This window comes from Chiloscyllium punctatum, chromosome 3 (assembly GCF_047496795.1).
Source record: "Chiloscyllium punctatum isolate Juve2018m chromosome 3, sChiPun1.3, whole genome shotgun sequence".
NCBI lineage: Eukaryota > Metazoa > Chordata > Chondrichthyes > Orectolobiformes > Hemiscylliidae > Chiloscyllium > Chiloscyllium punctatum.
In genome coordinates, this window is record NC_092741.1 from 91,932,741 (window position 1) to 91,948,540 (window position 15,800).

At 40.5% G+C, this 15,800-nt stretch overlaps 1 protein-coding gene across 3 annotated transcripts in view; it reads right to left on the minus strand.

Annotated features, from left to right (window-relative positions):
• The window catches only part of med23 (mediator complex subunit 23), a 112,893-nt gene extending 99,604 nt beyond the window's left edge, over positions 1 to 13,289 (minus strand). For 2 of the 3 annotated variants that reach the window (XM_072556400.1, XM_072556381.1), the window contains exons 1-2: positions 12,869 to 13,288; positions 8,084 to 8,115 (exon numbers count right to left, since the gene is read on the minus strand). In XM_072556400.1, the coding sequence (XP_072412501.1) occupies positions 8,084 to 8,115; positions 12,869 to 12,919 (83 nt within the window). In that variant the 5' untranslated portion in view covers positions 12,920 to 13,288. Of the gene's footprint in view, positions 1 to 8,083; positions 8,116 to 12,868 lie in introns of all 3 variants that reach the window. The other variant, XM_072556391.1, reaches the window with a different exon arrangement.
• Positions 13,290 to 15,800: the final 2,511 nt, after the last annotated feature.

Consider the following 15,800-nt stretch of genomic DNA (forward strand, 5'->3'; position numbering starts at 1 on the left):
AGTCTTCAAATATTTAAATGCCCAAATGGTTAAACATTACAAAAACAAAAATTGCACCTTGCAATGCAGAGACAAACTCCTTGAAATGTTTTCCTTCCTAAAGGATCATGGAAACATTGAACAGCAACAAAAAGGAAATTTAGACAATAACCATCAGATTAGAGTCAGAGGGTTAGAGTACAGAGAAAGGACTTTCATCACATTGGAGTCTGCTTCAGTCAAAACAAATACGACTATTCACCTAACATTTTCCAGCTCATGGCCCATAGCTTTAAATGCCTTTGCATTGCATATTTACATATAAATACTTAAGAGTTATGAAGGTTTCTGCCTCTACCACCTTACAGGAATTGAGCTCCAGATTCCCAAAACCACTGGGTTGAAAAGCAATCTTTTCTCACATTCCCTTCAAACCTTCCGTCCCTTATCTTCAATCTATGCCTTCTGATCCTTGATTCCTCCAAAAAGGGAAAGTTTCTTCCTGACTACTCTGTCTAGGCACTACACGCCCCCTCTCAGTCTCCTCTGCTGCAAGGAAAACAACCTCTCTCTTCATAACTAAAACTCACCAGTCCAGGCAGCGTTCTGCGAAATCTCTGCTGGTTCATGTATTTAAACTATTTTATAAGATGTTGAAGTACAAATAATAGTGTAGCTGCATAATGGTATAGTAGTTGAAAATAGAAAACTTCCAGTTAGATACATAGTCTTGAAATTAATTGCAGTGTACAGATTGTGCACAGAAAAGTTAAATGGTTACGAAACAAAAAGCTGATATTTGATCAAGGGTTGAGAGATATGGTGACAAGGTAGAGCTAGACATTTTGGAAAACTGACTGTACGCATGGATGCTGTCACTGAGGGATGTGACACAACTCAAGTGTCACTCAATTTCAGGATGTCAATACAACAGTGTAGACTTCTTGGGCCTAATGGCCTGTTTCCACACTGCAGGGATTTTATGATAATCATTGAGAATACAAATGCCAATAACAAGAGGCTTAACAAGAGGAATAGGCTTTCAAAAAAGAGAAACAAAGTGGAGTAGATGCAAACCAGCTTGATTCACTAGAAGAGCCCAATGGGTGGAAAGCAACATTCCCTTTAATTTCCCTATGCTGCGTGCCCTCTACTGCATGGTGTCTTTAGGATTTTCACTTGCCCACATATATCTTAAAAGGGACTGCAACTTATGCATTACCTGTTTTACCCTGCAAGATACCATATTTCTATGTGACCATACATTTATGACATTTGGAGTGAATGTTAATGGGGAATGTGGAATGAGAAGAGGAGCAAAGAAATTAATCTTATTCTGATGCTGGTGAGGTTAGTAAGAGACACTAAGGAATGGAATGAGGCTGCTGCTCACAAAAAGACATTAACATTTGACTCAAAGAGCCCTTTAGAAAATATTGAGAAATACATAATAGAAGTAATGTACATACTTAAAGCCTAAGACAACTACAGGAAAGACTGAGGAAATGAATGGTGATGAATCAGGGCACAGATTTCACAGTCATGTATCAAGTTTGTAGAATTAAAAGATTGTGAATCCAGGTAACATAAACGGAATAAAGCAGGGCTTGATGGGGGCCAAAATGAGGAGCTCAGAGTCATGGGCCAAATTCTAAAGCAGCTGCCAAAACACTGACATGGATAGACATAGATTACATAGGGATAGCAAAGATTGGAATGGATATAACTTTGAGTAGTCATGAACCACTACCCAGGTTCAGAGGTGATTGCGGATAGGGAATGATTCCAACAGCAAAGTATCAGTGAAGATACTGGTAAAAATTGCTTTAAGAAATCAAAGGAAAGCAAGTGTAGTATATACAGGGCGACCCTCGTATCCACAGAATAATTTTCGCGGTTTACTGCGGCCGGAACATACTACAGGGAAACTTCCAAAACCAGAGACTGGGGGCTGCTGGGAAGGCATAGAGAAAGAGCAGCTAAAACAAAGCATAAACCTGAAGCTTTACTAAGTAAGGGAGTTCAACATGGGGGGAGCGGGCATCTTTCCTTTTCTAACTTTGGCAGCTGTTTAAGAACATTCCAGATGGACACATCTGCAGGATGCATCAGTGGTTGTAGAAGCTGAAGCTTCAGGATTCAGAGCTACAGTGGTGATAAAGTTACAGTTCTGCACCTGTGACGTTTCTACATGGACATTTCATGTGGCCTTATGCAGGTTAGCAGTGCACAGGCAGGGAAGAATTGGCTAAGCACCAGGTACAAGAAGAGCATATCTTGCTTGCTCATCAGTTTTCCAATTTGGATACTGGTTAGGATAATGGTTCCTCAAGGCAGTGGTGCCAGTGTCAAGTCTGTGACTCCACAGACAACTCAGTCACACAGGAGAGTTTGGAGAAGAGTGGAAGAGCAATAGTGATAGGGGACTCCACAGGCAGCGAACCCAAACATTTTTGCAGCAGTAAACACTAGTCCAGGATGATGTGCTGCCTAATACAAAAACAAAGAAGTGCTGTAAGTATCCTGTATCTGGTGAAAGAGAAATAGTGAAGACTAAGTCTGGTTTGACTCTTTGGAAGTGTTCAGAGTTCAGAAGAGGAGGCATATTGGACTCAAAGTATTAATTCTATTTCTCTTTTTACAGATGCTGCCAGACCTGATTTACTCCAGCATTTTGTTTTTATTTGAGATTTCCAGATTTTTTTTTATTATTATGTACACTGGCTCTTATAACCAGAGTCCATGGTCTGCACTGCAGTAATGATAAGTGTTCTGTGCTAGTGAGCATAAGAATAGGAGGCTCTGAAGAAGGGTCATTGGAATTGAAACATTAACTCTGCTTTCTCTCCACAGATGCTGCCGGTCCTGCTTAGTTTCTCTAACAATTGCTGTTTTTCTTTCAGATTGTCAGCATCTATAGTCCTTTATTTTATTGCAAAATAGGGAGATTGATTGATTGAACATATGGCTAGAGAATTGGTACAGGGGAAAAACATCCATCTTTCCTGTGATTAGGACTAGTTCAGGGAAAACAAGTTGTACATGTTACACTTTAACGGATAGCCTTTCAGGGTGATTTGCTAGTGCTGTTGGGATGGTTTAAGTTAGCTTACAAAGGAAATGGGAATCTGAGAGGAGTACAAATTGGACAGAAATAAAACTGGTAATAGGATATAGAAGCACAACAAGTGAAATCAGAAGGCTGGTGAAACAAAGGTGAGTAACTAGGTTTGACGTTAAAACCTAGTTCAAAAAGATGAACCAAAAGACATTGTAAATCATCTACGTTGCTCTAAATGTTTTGCACAGTCAGGTGCACAAACCAAGGTAAATGTGTATTACCTAACTGCCACAAAAGCCGACAAATCACCCTAGTCTTACCAGAGGCTGCTCTCTCATTTGAGAGAGATGACTGATGGTGACTTAACCTGAGGGCCACAATATTCCAAGCATGGGAAGAGGTTGAGAAGGAGTGTCCTTCATGGTAACGTCAGCTAGTGATGGGAATTAAACACAAACTTTTGGCATCACATTAGTTCTCAAACTAACTGTCCGTGTGACTGAGCTGAAGTGACACATGGCTGCAGGGTTATCAAGACCGGGAACTAAATATTAAATATTTAGGAAGGACAAATAAAAGTGAAAAGAGGTGGCATTGCATTGATAGCAAGGAATAATCTCAGATCAGAAAATTTGCAATATCTGTTTTGGATCGAACTACAAAACAACCTGTAAACAATGCAGGCAGTTATTTGGAGATTGTCAACTGTTAGTATGGCTCATGGTATTAACCTGGAGATTAGAGAAGCATGCAGCGTGAAGAATACAGTAGCCACACGTAAATCTTGGTAAGGCTATTAAGCACTAATGTTGTGGAGGTTGAATTTTTAACAGTGCGCTCAGGAGTTCAGAGCAATATGTTGAGTAATTGACGACAGAACAGACCATGCTAAATCTAGTCTCACATAAGGAAAATGAGATAACTAAAACACTTGTTATAAAATAACTTTCAGGATTGAGTGATCATAATGAGATACAATTTTACATAATATATGCAAGTGAGGTAGTTCAATCTGAAGCTACTGTTTTAAATTCAATGAAAAATTGTGAAGGTGAGAGTTCATCTGGGAAAATACATTAAAAAGTATGACAGTACAAAGGCATATGCAGGTAACAGCTAGTCTCAAAGAATTATTTTACAAGTTTACATTCCTTCAAAGCACAAAATAAGTCAAAAACGTTCATTAAATAGGGCTAATAAATGAAGTGATGCATTGTAAAAGTTTAAAAGAGACCAATAAATCTGTCAGAAATAATAGCATACCCAAGAACTAGATTTTACAGTATAGCAAACGATGGCACCAGAAATCAAGAAACACAATAGAATATGAAAGTAAATTAGTAAAAAACATTTTTGAAAATTCATAAAAGCTGCTGTAAGTACCAGGAAAAGTCAGAAGAATTTATAATTGGAATAAAGAAATGGCAAAAAAGCTAAATGATTATACTGTGTCCATCTTCACAGAGGAAGATAGTAGACACCTTCAACGATTGGAGATCTAAGGAACTGGGAAGAATGAAGGACTTAGGAAGTAAGTATCAATAAATAGTTGTTTTGGAGAAATTCAAAGTTGAGTAGTCTCTCGGGCTTGAAATTCTACATCCAAGAATGGTGAAAGATGCAACTGTGGAGATTGTGGGTGCATTGAGGATCGGCTTCTGAATTTTATAGATTCTAGAATGATCCCTGCCCATTGGAAAGCATCACATGTCACTATTTAAGAAATTTTCATATCAGTAGCACAGAAAATTAATAAAAGGGGAGTTGGTGGACATGGCATACTTAGATTTTCAAAAGACTCGATAAAGTTGCCCAAGGGAGGGAGATTGGTTGGCAAAATGAAAGCACATTGAATCGGAGCATGGGTTAAGGATTGGTTAACAGGCAAAAAGCAGAGTTGGAATAAAAGTTCATCTGATATTGGCAAACTGACTATTACAATGCCTTAAGGATCTGTAATATGTGGGCCGTATCTGTTGACAATGTTCATAAATGATTTTAATTTGGGAACCAAATGTATAATCTCACTTGATATAAAACTATTTAGGAATGTATACTGTGTGGCTTCAAGAAATTTGGACAGACTTGGTAGGCAAAAACATAGCTGAAGGAATAAACCATGGAAAATGAGAGGTTTTCTACTTTGGTGGGAAGAACTGACGTGCAGAGTTTTTCTTAAATGGCAAGAGTTTCTCAAATGTAGATGTCCAAAAGGGATCTAAGTGACTTTAACAATTAAGTGACTCAAGGCTAACATGTAAGTGCAACAATGAGGCAAGCTAATGTTGGCTGTCATCACAAGAAGATTTGTATAAAGGAAAAGTAAAAGCTTGCTTCAATTGTACATAGAACCTTAACTACACCCCTGAACTACTGTCAGTTATTGTTCCCTTAATCTTAGGGATGATCTTATAATCATAGAGGGATTGCAATGAAGATTCAGCAGATTTATTCAAGGGATGCTAGGGCTGTCCTAAACCAAGAGATTGATGAAACTGTGCATGCATTCTCTAGTTTTGAGGAATCAGGATGATTTCCCTTTTAGGGTATTTTATATTTTTCAAACTAGGCAAGCTGTTTGCCCTGTTGGGGAGTTTAGGACCAAAGAACACAATTTCGAAATAAGGGGTAGGCCAATTTGCCATGAGGAAATTTTTTGTGACTCAACAGGTTATGAATTTTTGGAATTCTCCATCCCAGTCAACCACAGAAACTCAGCCATTGAGTACGCTTAGAGTAAGAGATTGACAGATTTCTAAATACCAATGACATAAGAAAATAAAGTAGTAAAATAGGACTAAAGCAGATGATTACCCACGATCATATTGAATGGCAGTACTGGCTGAATGATCTACTTCTGCTTTTATATTCTTCGAGACCTACTTTGAGCTAATAGGGTTGATTCTGGAGTCCAAACACAACTAATTGTGCTAAAGTGACAGACTATCAAAGTTATGAGGAAAAAGTAAAAAACTGACTAAATTCCAATAGCATAATAAGCAAGTAAACTCCACTGAAAAAATGATCCTTCAGAGAAAACTATAAAACTCTCAGAATCCCTACAGTATGAAAGTAGGCTATTCGGCCTATCAAGTCAACACCAACCCTCCGAAAAGCATCCCACCCAGACCCACCCTTTCCCTGTATCCCTACATTTCCCATTGCTAGCCCACCTCGCCTGCATATCCCCAGACACTATAAGGCAATTTATGATGGCCAATCCATTGAAACTACACATCTTTGGACTGTGGGAGGAAACCTGAGCACCCAGAGGAAACCCACACAGATATGGGAATAATGTACAAACTCCACACAGTCAGCAAAGGAATTGTACCCAGGTTCCTGACACCAAGGCACTACTGCTAACCACCAACACATCATGCCACCCCACCCTTAAGTTTCATCCACAACCTGTACTTGATTAGCTCATCTTACCTGGGTTAACAGTTGTGGAGCAAAATGTGGCAGAGCTTTTGACTCAAAAAGGAAAGATTGTGTGTTTTCACACCTGACCATTACACGATGACTCTTGGCTCCATACGCAAATAAAACTGATTTGAGTATATGGACAACTGAGTGCACGGACAAGTGCTTTGAGAGGTTAGTAATGGCACACATCAACTCCAGCCTCCCAGATTGCCTTGGCCTGCTACAATTCATCTATCATCACAATAGGTCCATGACAAACACCATCATGTAAGCCATACGCTCATCCTGGAACATTCGGATAACAAGGACACCTACATCAGACTTCTATTTACTGACTTTAGCTCCTCCTTCAACACAACGTTTCCAATCAAACTCATTTCTAAACTGCGACCTAGATTTACTTCCCCTCCCCGCAACTGGATCCTTGAATTCCTGACTCACAGACTGCAAATAGTAAGGATAGGTGACATAGGTGACCCCAAGGCTGGGTTCTCAGTTCCTTGCTATAGTACTTATACACTCAAAACTGTGTGGCCAAATTCACATCCATTTACAAATTTGCTGATGACACCACCATAGATCTCAAAATAACAACAAGATAGAGTGTAGGAAAGACAAAGATAGCTTACTGCTATGAAGACAACCATCTCTCTCTCAATGTCAGTAAAATGAAGGAGCTAGTCATTGATATCAGGAAGCAGAATGGAGGACATTTCTCTGTCTGTATCAATGGTGCTGAGATGAAGTTTTTTTGGTGATTTTTACTCCTAAAAACTCCAACGATCTGCGCTGGTCCATCCATGTCAATGCTGTAGTCAAGATTGTACACCAAAACGTCAACATCCTCAGAGGCTCAGGAAATTCAGCATGTCCACAATTTTTAGAGATGCACCATAGAAAGGATCCTATCTGGATGCATCACAGCTTGGTATGGCAAATACTCTGCTCAAAACCACAAGAATTACAGAGAGTTGTGGATGCAGCCTAATCTATCATGAAAACCAGCCTTCCATCCATTGACTGTCAATATTTCCCATTGCCTTGGGAATGCAACTGAAGTAATCAAAGGCCCCTCCCACCCCAGTTATACACACTTTCTCTGGGCAGAAGACAAAATTTGAAAACAAGCACCAACAGATTTAAGACCAGCTTCTTCCCTGCTGTTCTCAGACTTATGAATGGACCTCTCATATTAGATCAATTTCTGTACCATCTCTGTAGATGTCACACTGCATTCTGCTCTACTACCCCAATGTACGAACGATTTGCCTGGTTAGCACACAATACAGTACCTTTCACTGTATCTCAGTACATGTGACAATAACATATCCAATCAAAACTCTTTGCCACAGATAATCTCTGTCCATGTGGAAAAGCAGCTTATGGGAGAATGAAGGAAAAGAGTTGAAAAGATTAGGATGTTACATGTTTGTGCTTGATTGCTATTTTAAACTTATCTAATTTACTTCAGGGCATCATTTCATTAGTTTGCCAATTGTTAAAAAAAACTTAAACGGATGGAACTAGGGTCTATTTGACAAAATATTTACCTTTGCAGTAGGTTCTAATGTAATTTGTTACAGAACAGCTAGAAAAGTGAAATTCTGCACTCACCCAGCAAAGGCTTCCTCGATTACTTCAGTTTTCTGGAAGATAAAACATATAAGATGAATTACAGTTATTGTATGCTTCACTGTGTCTCTCTCACTGCATGCTTTGACATACAATGTGTAGTTGTATTTTTATCTGTAATTATTTTAAAACTTAGAATATTCTTCATTTTGACCAATAATCAGGACAATCTACTCAATGTAAAGTACAAGAATGGAATGGTACAACGGTCAAACCTGGAGAGAATGAAAAGTCCCTGTCTTGAGTGTCATTGGTGACCACAGTGAATTTAATCAGTTTTTTGGAGTGGCACCCAAGGAATCAGATTAAATGAAGACAAATTTACAAGGTGCCATGTTGGGATTTGGGTTGCTGTCTCGGTGACTCGTCCACTTCCAAAGTCTCTTGGGTGTCTTGACTATTAAGCCTGTTATATAGGTTATAACAGGTTATACAACTCAACACAGTAACTGTTATTTCGCACCTTGTAAAATTCTGTACCGTATTCTCTCATAAATCTATTAACTCTGATTAATAGTGATAGCTGTTTTCCAATATTTTATATGCGTTCTCTATTCAGCCTGCTCACCATAAAAACATAAGAAATAGAAAATGTGGTGCAGTCAACTTATCGAGCCTACTTTGCCATTCAATAAAATCATGGCTGATTTGGTTATGCTGAAGTCAGTCTTTGACCAAAGTTCCACTACTGTTTAGGGAAGATAATTTCAAAGATCAAAGACCCTCAATGCAGAAATTTCCCTTTATTTCTGTCTTAAATGGGAACTCACTTATTTTTAACCTGACCCTTCTCATTTTAGACCAGAGAGAGGGATCATCCCCTCGTCTAACTCGTCAAGCCTTCCATACAATTTTATATGTTCCAACAAGGCCATCTCATTCTTTTTGATGCCAATAGTTCCACCACTTGGTGTGACCTCACCAATACTATTTGCAGTTGTATGAAAACTTACATACTTTTATATTATATTTGTATTGCAATAAGGTCAACATTCCATTGTGTTCTGAATCACTTGCTGTCTGTGCATACAATTACAAGAATCTTACAAGAATACTTATATCCCTCTACATCTCCATCTGTATTACCTTTCCATTTAAAGGACACTTCACTCATCTATTGTTCTTGTCAATGGTCAATTTCACATTTTCCTGCATTATATTTCATCTGCCAAATTTCTGTCCACTCACTTAATCTATGGATATTCCTTTGTAACTTTCTGTATGTTACTCATAATATAAAAATCAGTAGGAAAGCAAGTTATCAGAAAATTACAATCAATCAGGACCCTTCATCCATTTCATTACTATTTATCAAATATAATTGAGGGTCCAGCATAAATCGTTATGACATGCCACGAGTTCTTTTGCCAACCTGAAAATGTATTTAGAGTCATAGAGATGTACAGCATCTGGTCAGGATTCTGTTGTAATCTTCGCTGTCCACTACACCTCCAATTTTGGTGTCATTTGCAAACTTATTAACAGTACCTCTTATGTTCGCATCCAAATCATTTATATAAATGACAAAAAAGTAGAGGACCCAGCACCAATCCTTGTGGCATTCCACTGGTCACAGGCCTCCAGTCTGAAAAACAACCCTTCACCACCACCCTTTGTCTTTGATTTATTCCAATTTTTATCTTCCTGCTAATCAACCAATGCTCTCAACATGTTCATCCACAACCTCTAAGACCATGAGCTATTATCTTGTTTCACAATCTTTTAATGTGATCTTTTGGAAACCAGGATCTACAACTACCGGTTCTTCATTATCCACCCTGATTGCTATACCCTTAAAAGGATCCCAATAAAATTGTAAAGCACGATTTCCTTTTCACAAACCATGTAGATTCTGCTTGATTGCATTATGACTTTTTAAACAGCCCAACATTATCTCCTTAATAATAGATCCTATTTTCCACATGACAAATGTTAGAATAACTGGCTCAAAGCTCCTTTCTTACAGTCTCCTTTTCCTGAATACTTAGGTTACAATATCAGTATTCCAATTTTCAATTACCTTTCCAGAATCTAAGGAAACTTGGAGGATTACAAGCAATGCACCCACTTCTTTTAAAATCTTGGGAGATAGGCCATTAGGTCTAGAGGATCAATCAGTTCCATTAGTCTCCACAGTACTTTCTCCTCTAATAATCATGGCTATTCTAAGTTTATCCTTCTACTTTGTCCTTACCCTAACTCTATCCCTATTGATTTTCCACTATACTAGGGATGCTTTCTTTTATCTTTTCTGCAATCAGAGATACAAAAGGGAAGACATTACCATTATGCAAATATCACTGGATTAGAAAATAAGAGATGTGCTTGATGCAAGTTCAAACCCCATGTCAGTTGGTTGAATTTAAATTCAGCTATCAAGTGTCAGTGATGACGATCATGAAACCATTGTTACAAAACCCACATTGGCTCATTAAAGGCTTTTAAGGAAGGAAATTTGCCGTAATTATCTAGTTTCATCTACACGTGACTCCAGATCTACAAAAATGTGTCTGAAATAGTCCGTCAGTCAATTCAAACGCAGCTGGGAATGGGCAACAAATTCTGGCTTTACAAATAGCACTAGATTCCATGATTAGTTTTTAAAAACTTGTTCAAAGCTCTCTGCCATTTCCTTGTTTCTCCATTATTAATTCTCAATATCATCTTTCAAGGATCAATGCTCACTTTAACAATTTAGAGTCATAGAATCATAGAGATGTACAGCATGGAAACAACTCGACCATGCCTGCCACCCATATCCCTCCAAACTGTTCCTATTCATATACGCATTTTAAATGTTGCGATCGTACCAGCCTCCACCATTTCCTTTGGCAGTTTATTCCATATACGCACCACCCTCTGTGTGAACATGTTGCCCCTTAGGTCCCTTTTAGAAATTCCTCATTGCCTCTAACTGTCTCTCCAACTGATCCATTCTATCTGATAGGATTCACAACCAACAGCACTTATTGCAGAAATAATCCTCAGTTTAATTTTTTAAAAATCTTTCTTACTAGATTTCTCTCTGTGGGATATAGGTAAATTAATGTTACTTCTGCAATTATAATTGATTATATAAAAGTAAATGAACTCACACCAGTGTGTAATTGTTTTGGCCAAGAGCTGAGTCAACAAGAATGGAAACTATGTGGAGGAAATATATAATTGTTTTTGTATTAACTAAAATTGTATGCCAGAATGAAACATGACTACAAAACAATAGTAGATATTACAGGCAAATAGATATGATGTTGTGAAGGGATGAAGCTGTGGGATATCAGTAGGATTAGTGTTACTTCTGCAATTCCATTTTACAAAGGAGGTGAACTCACACCAGTGGGTAATTGTTTTAGCCAAGAGCTGAGTCAACAAGAATGGAAACGATGTGGAGGAAATATATAATTGTTTTTATATTAGCTAAAACTCTATGTCAGAAGGTAGACATTATGGGCAAGTAGATAAGATGTTGTGAGGGGATGAAGTTAAGCTAGATACGCCTGTACAAACAGTAGATATAAACATCTGCTTCCCACTTTTATGAAAACACAGGAACAAACCCCAATTAAAAGGGTCATAGGGATCAGAACGGCCTCGGGAAAGACACAGATGAAGGGGGTAGATAATGATGAAGAAAGGATAGGCCTAACAATGACCTATAGCAGGATAAGGTCAAACAGCCTTGTGAGACCAGAAATAAGCATTTTATCACAGACAAGGCCGGATAAGGCAAGAGGTAAACAGGGGTAATGGGGGCCGGTCTTAGGGAAGTGGATGATGTAAGTAGGGGAGGGAGCAATGTAAAACAATGGACATTAAATCATATAAATATTATGTATGAATTGAACCTAGTGTGTGTATGTCTTTTGCCTCTTAGACACGGGACATCACACCCACTTGCAAGTGTAAAATAAATGACACTATTGATTCAGATCTTGTCTCGGACTGAAATTATTGAAGTGAGTGGGCTTTGTTTCTCACAAAGCTAAGCTAGATACGCCTGTACAAACAGTAGGTATAAACATCTGCTTCCCACTTTTACAGAGACACAGGAACAAACCCTAATTAAAGAGGTCATAGAGATCAGAGTGGCTTCGGGAGAAGCCCAGATGGAAAGAGTAGATACTGATGAAGAAAGAATATGCCTAACAATGACCTGCAGTGGGATGAGGTCAAACGGCCTTGTGAAGCCAGAAATAAGCATTTTGTCACAGACAAGGCAGGATAAGGCAAGAGATAAACAGGAGTAATGGGGCCAGTCTTAGGGAAGTGAGGGATGTAAACAGGGGAGGAGCAATGTAAAACAAAAGAAACCAAATTATATAAATATTGTGTATGAATTGAATTTGGTGTGTGTATGTCCTCTGCCTTATAGACACTGGACATCACAGCCACTTGCAAGTGTAAAACAAATGACACTACTGATTCAGATCTTGGCTCGGACTGAAATTATTGAAGTGAGTGAGCTTTGTTTCTCACATCTCCTACTCCAATTCCTTTCTTTGTAGTCACCTTTCCCTGCACTGCGAGTGCGGGCTACTTAGCCGGTGACATCGCTGAGAAACTGGACAAGAAAAATGGGAAAAGGGATTTGATGAGATGGGAAGAAATGGGTAACTCGACTCCAGGCAACGGACCCCAAATGCACATCTCCAGCTCAGACTTCAGAGTTCGACCTAACACTTGATCTCCTGCCTGGCTGAACGGCAAATCTCCATCTCCCTCTCTCACCCCAATCCATCCAACCCGAAACATTTCTCTCTCACTCACCACCACCTCCTCGAAGATGCTCTGGAGCTGGGTCTCCATAGAAACCGCCATCTCGCGGCCCCCAGCTGCCGTCCCCCCCCACTTCAATCCACGGAGGTCTCGAGCAGTTTCCGCTTCCGGGCTGAGCCGTTCCGTCTCCTCCCACCCTCCGCCGTGCTTCGACGGCCTCCGCACTTTGGTTCCGAGCCGAAGAGCTGCCCTTTTTTTGTCAAAACCGTCTCGGCTCAAAGTTTCCTTTCCCTGTTTGCAAGTGTGAAATCGAACCGGGGGCGAGAAAAACAATATCCTAGAAGGTTTGGCTGCGCATCCAATTTTCAGCTTCACGGGATGTAAACTGATGAACACTTTTACATTAAGCCGGTGCCTAGTTGAAGGCAATGAGGGAGTGAGGCCCCGGCTTTACTGTTTGACTGAAGGCCAGAGGTAACCTAACCAGGCTGCAGGAGTGAACGCCGACAGCCACTGCCCCCCAGCGGCACCCGATGGAAACAACGAAGTCCGGTGTGAAGAAAAACCGAAAACAATTGCAGCTGCTGTAAATCAGAAACAAAAATAAAGTTGCTGGAAAAGCTCAGCAGATCTGGAAGCATCTGTGCAGAGAAATCAGAGTTAAAGTCTCGGGCTTGGTGACCCTTCCTCAGAACGATAACGAATTCCAACCCAGAGACTGCCTAAAACATTGACTGAAATTCACTTCTTCTACTGAGCCTATGTTACCCTGAAATATCTCCCAAAATCTCATTTAGAATCCATCCCAAAATAAAGATATGTCGGGACCTAAGGCAAGCACTGAACCCACAAGACTATACTCCTTCTTTATGCATGGAAATTGAAGTTTTGACTCATTTTCCGATTGTTCTTTCAAGGGTTCTTTTTTAAAAAGATTGTAATTGTTTACATTGGAAGTGGGCCTCACTGGACAAACATTTATTAACCATTCCTAATTGCCCTGCGGAAAGTGGTGGTGAGGTCCCTTTTTGAACTGTTGCAGTTCACCTGAAGCAGGAAGTAGGGACACCCACAATACTGTTCAGGAGGGAGATCTAGGATTTTGACCCATCGGTAATGGACAACCAATGATATAATTCAAGGAGGGAAATTTGCATCGGTTGCTTTCTCATTTCCCCTTTTAGGTGGTACTGGGTTTCAAAGGTGCTGTCAAAGGAACCTTGGTGAATTTCTTCAATGCGTTTTGTAAATGGTACACACAGTTGCTACTGAACCTAGGGGCAAATAAAAATATTGTTTAACTTGTAAGATACCCTGCTGTATCTTAGATGGTCTTGGGTGAGTTAGAGCTTCACTCATCAGGGCAAGTGAGAAGTATTCCATCACATTCCTGACTTGTGATTTGTAGGTGGTGGACATGATTTTTGGTGTTAGGTTTACTCAACTCAAAATTCCTAGTCTCTGACCTGCGTTGGCTGGTTCAGTTCAGTTTTTGCTCAACGATAACTTCCAGGATGTTGATATTGAGAGATTTAGCAATGGATTTGCCATTGAATGCCATGGGGAAATGGTTAGATCTTTCTTATGGAAGATGTTCACAGCTTGGCACTTGTGTGGTGTGTCTGTTATTTGCTATTTAAGAGGAGACCACATCGAGAGCAATGGACACAGTAGATGACGCGTGTGGAAGTACAGGTAAATCTCTGTCAGATATGGAAGTATACTTTGGGGCCTTGGGTGGAAGGGAGTGAGGAGGTGTGGTCACAAGTTTTGCGTTTCTTGCGGTGGTAGGGGAAGGTGCTGGGAGGGTTGTGGGCCTAACATTGGAGTTGCGAATGGAATGGTCTCTCCAGAATGTTGTTAGGGGTGGGTAGGGAAATATGTCCCTGGTGGTGGGGTCTGTTTGTAGGTGGTGGAAATGGCAGAGGATGATGCATTGTATCCAGTGGTTGATGGGATGGAAGATTAGGAGAAGGGGTGTTTGTTCCTTGTTGTGATTGGAGGCTGGGGTTCAAGGGCAGAGGTGTGGGAAGTGGAGGAGATGTGCTGGAGGGCATCGTCGACCACATGGGAGATGAAATTGCGGTCCTTGAAGAAGGAGGCAATCTGGGATGTTCTGTAGTGGAATTAGTCCTCCTAGGAGCAGATGGGGCAGAGATGGAGCAACTGGGTGTAAAGGATAGTGTTTTTATAGGAGGAGGTGTAGTCCAGGTAGCTGTGGTAGTCAGTAGGTTTGAAATCGATGTCATGATGTGTCAGTCACTGAAAATGGAGATTGAGAGGTCCAGGAAGGCGAGGGAGGTGTCTGAGGTGGACCAGGTGAACTTGAGGTCCGGGTGGAAAGTACTAGTGAAGTTGTTGAACCTTTCAACCTACTCATGGGAGCATGAGATGGTGCCAATACAGTCATCGATGTAATAGAGGAAAAGGTGGGGAATGGTGCTAGTATAGCTGCGGAAGATGGACTATTCCGATGAAGAGGAAGCCATAGCTGGGTCTCATGTGTAGAGCTCGGTGTGCTAAACTACCACTGCACCCCCTTTGTCTGCTGGTTTGATGGTGAGGTTGGGGTTGGAGCAGAGGGAATGAAGGGCTGTGCGTTGCAAGGATAAGAGGTTGGAGTTGGTGAGAGGGTTGAGGTGGTCAGTATCACAACGGCAGTTGGAGATGAAGAGACAGGAGGCAGGTAACAGACCAGTACAGGATGTCCAGGTGGATGGAGTGTGTTGGAGGTGGGAGAAGGGGTCCTCGGAGAGTGGGCTGGAGTCCTGATGGATAAAGTAAACACGGAGGCAGCGGAAGAAAAGTTCAATGTTGCAACGCATGTTGAATTAACTGATCTGGTGGCGTAGGGGGATGAAGGTGAGGCCTTTAGTCAGGACTGATCGATCGTTCATCCTCAGTGAAGGCGAGGTATGGGGAGATTTTGAAAACATGGCAGGGCTGGGAGCTAGGACCTGGTGTGGGGCTGGAGTTGGGAGTG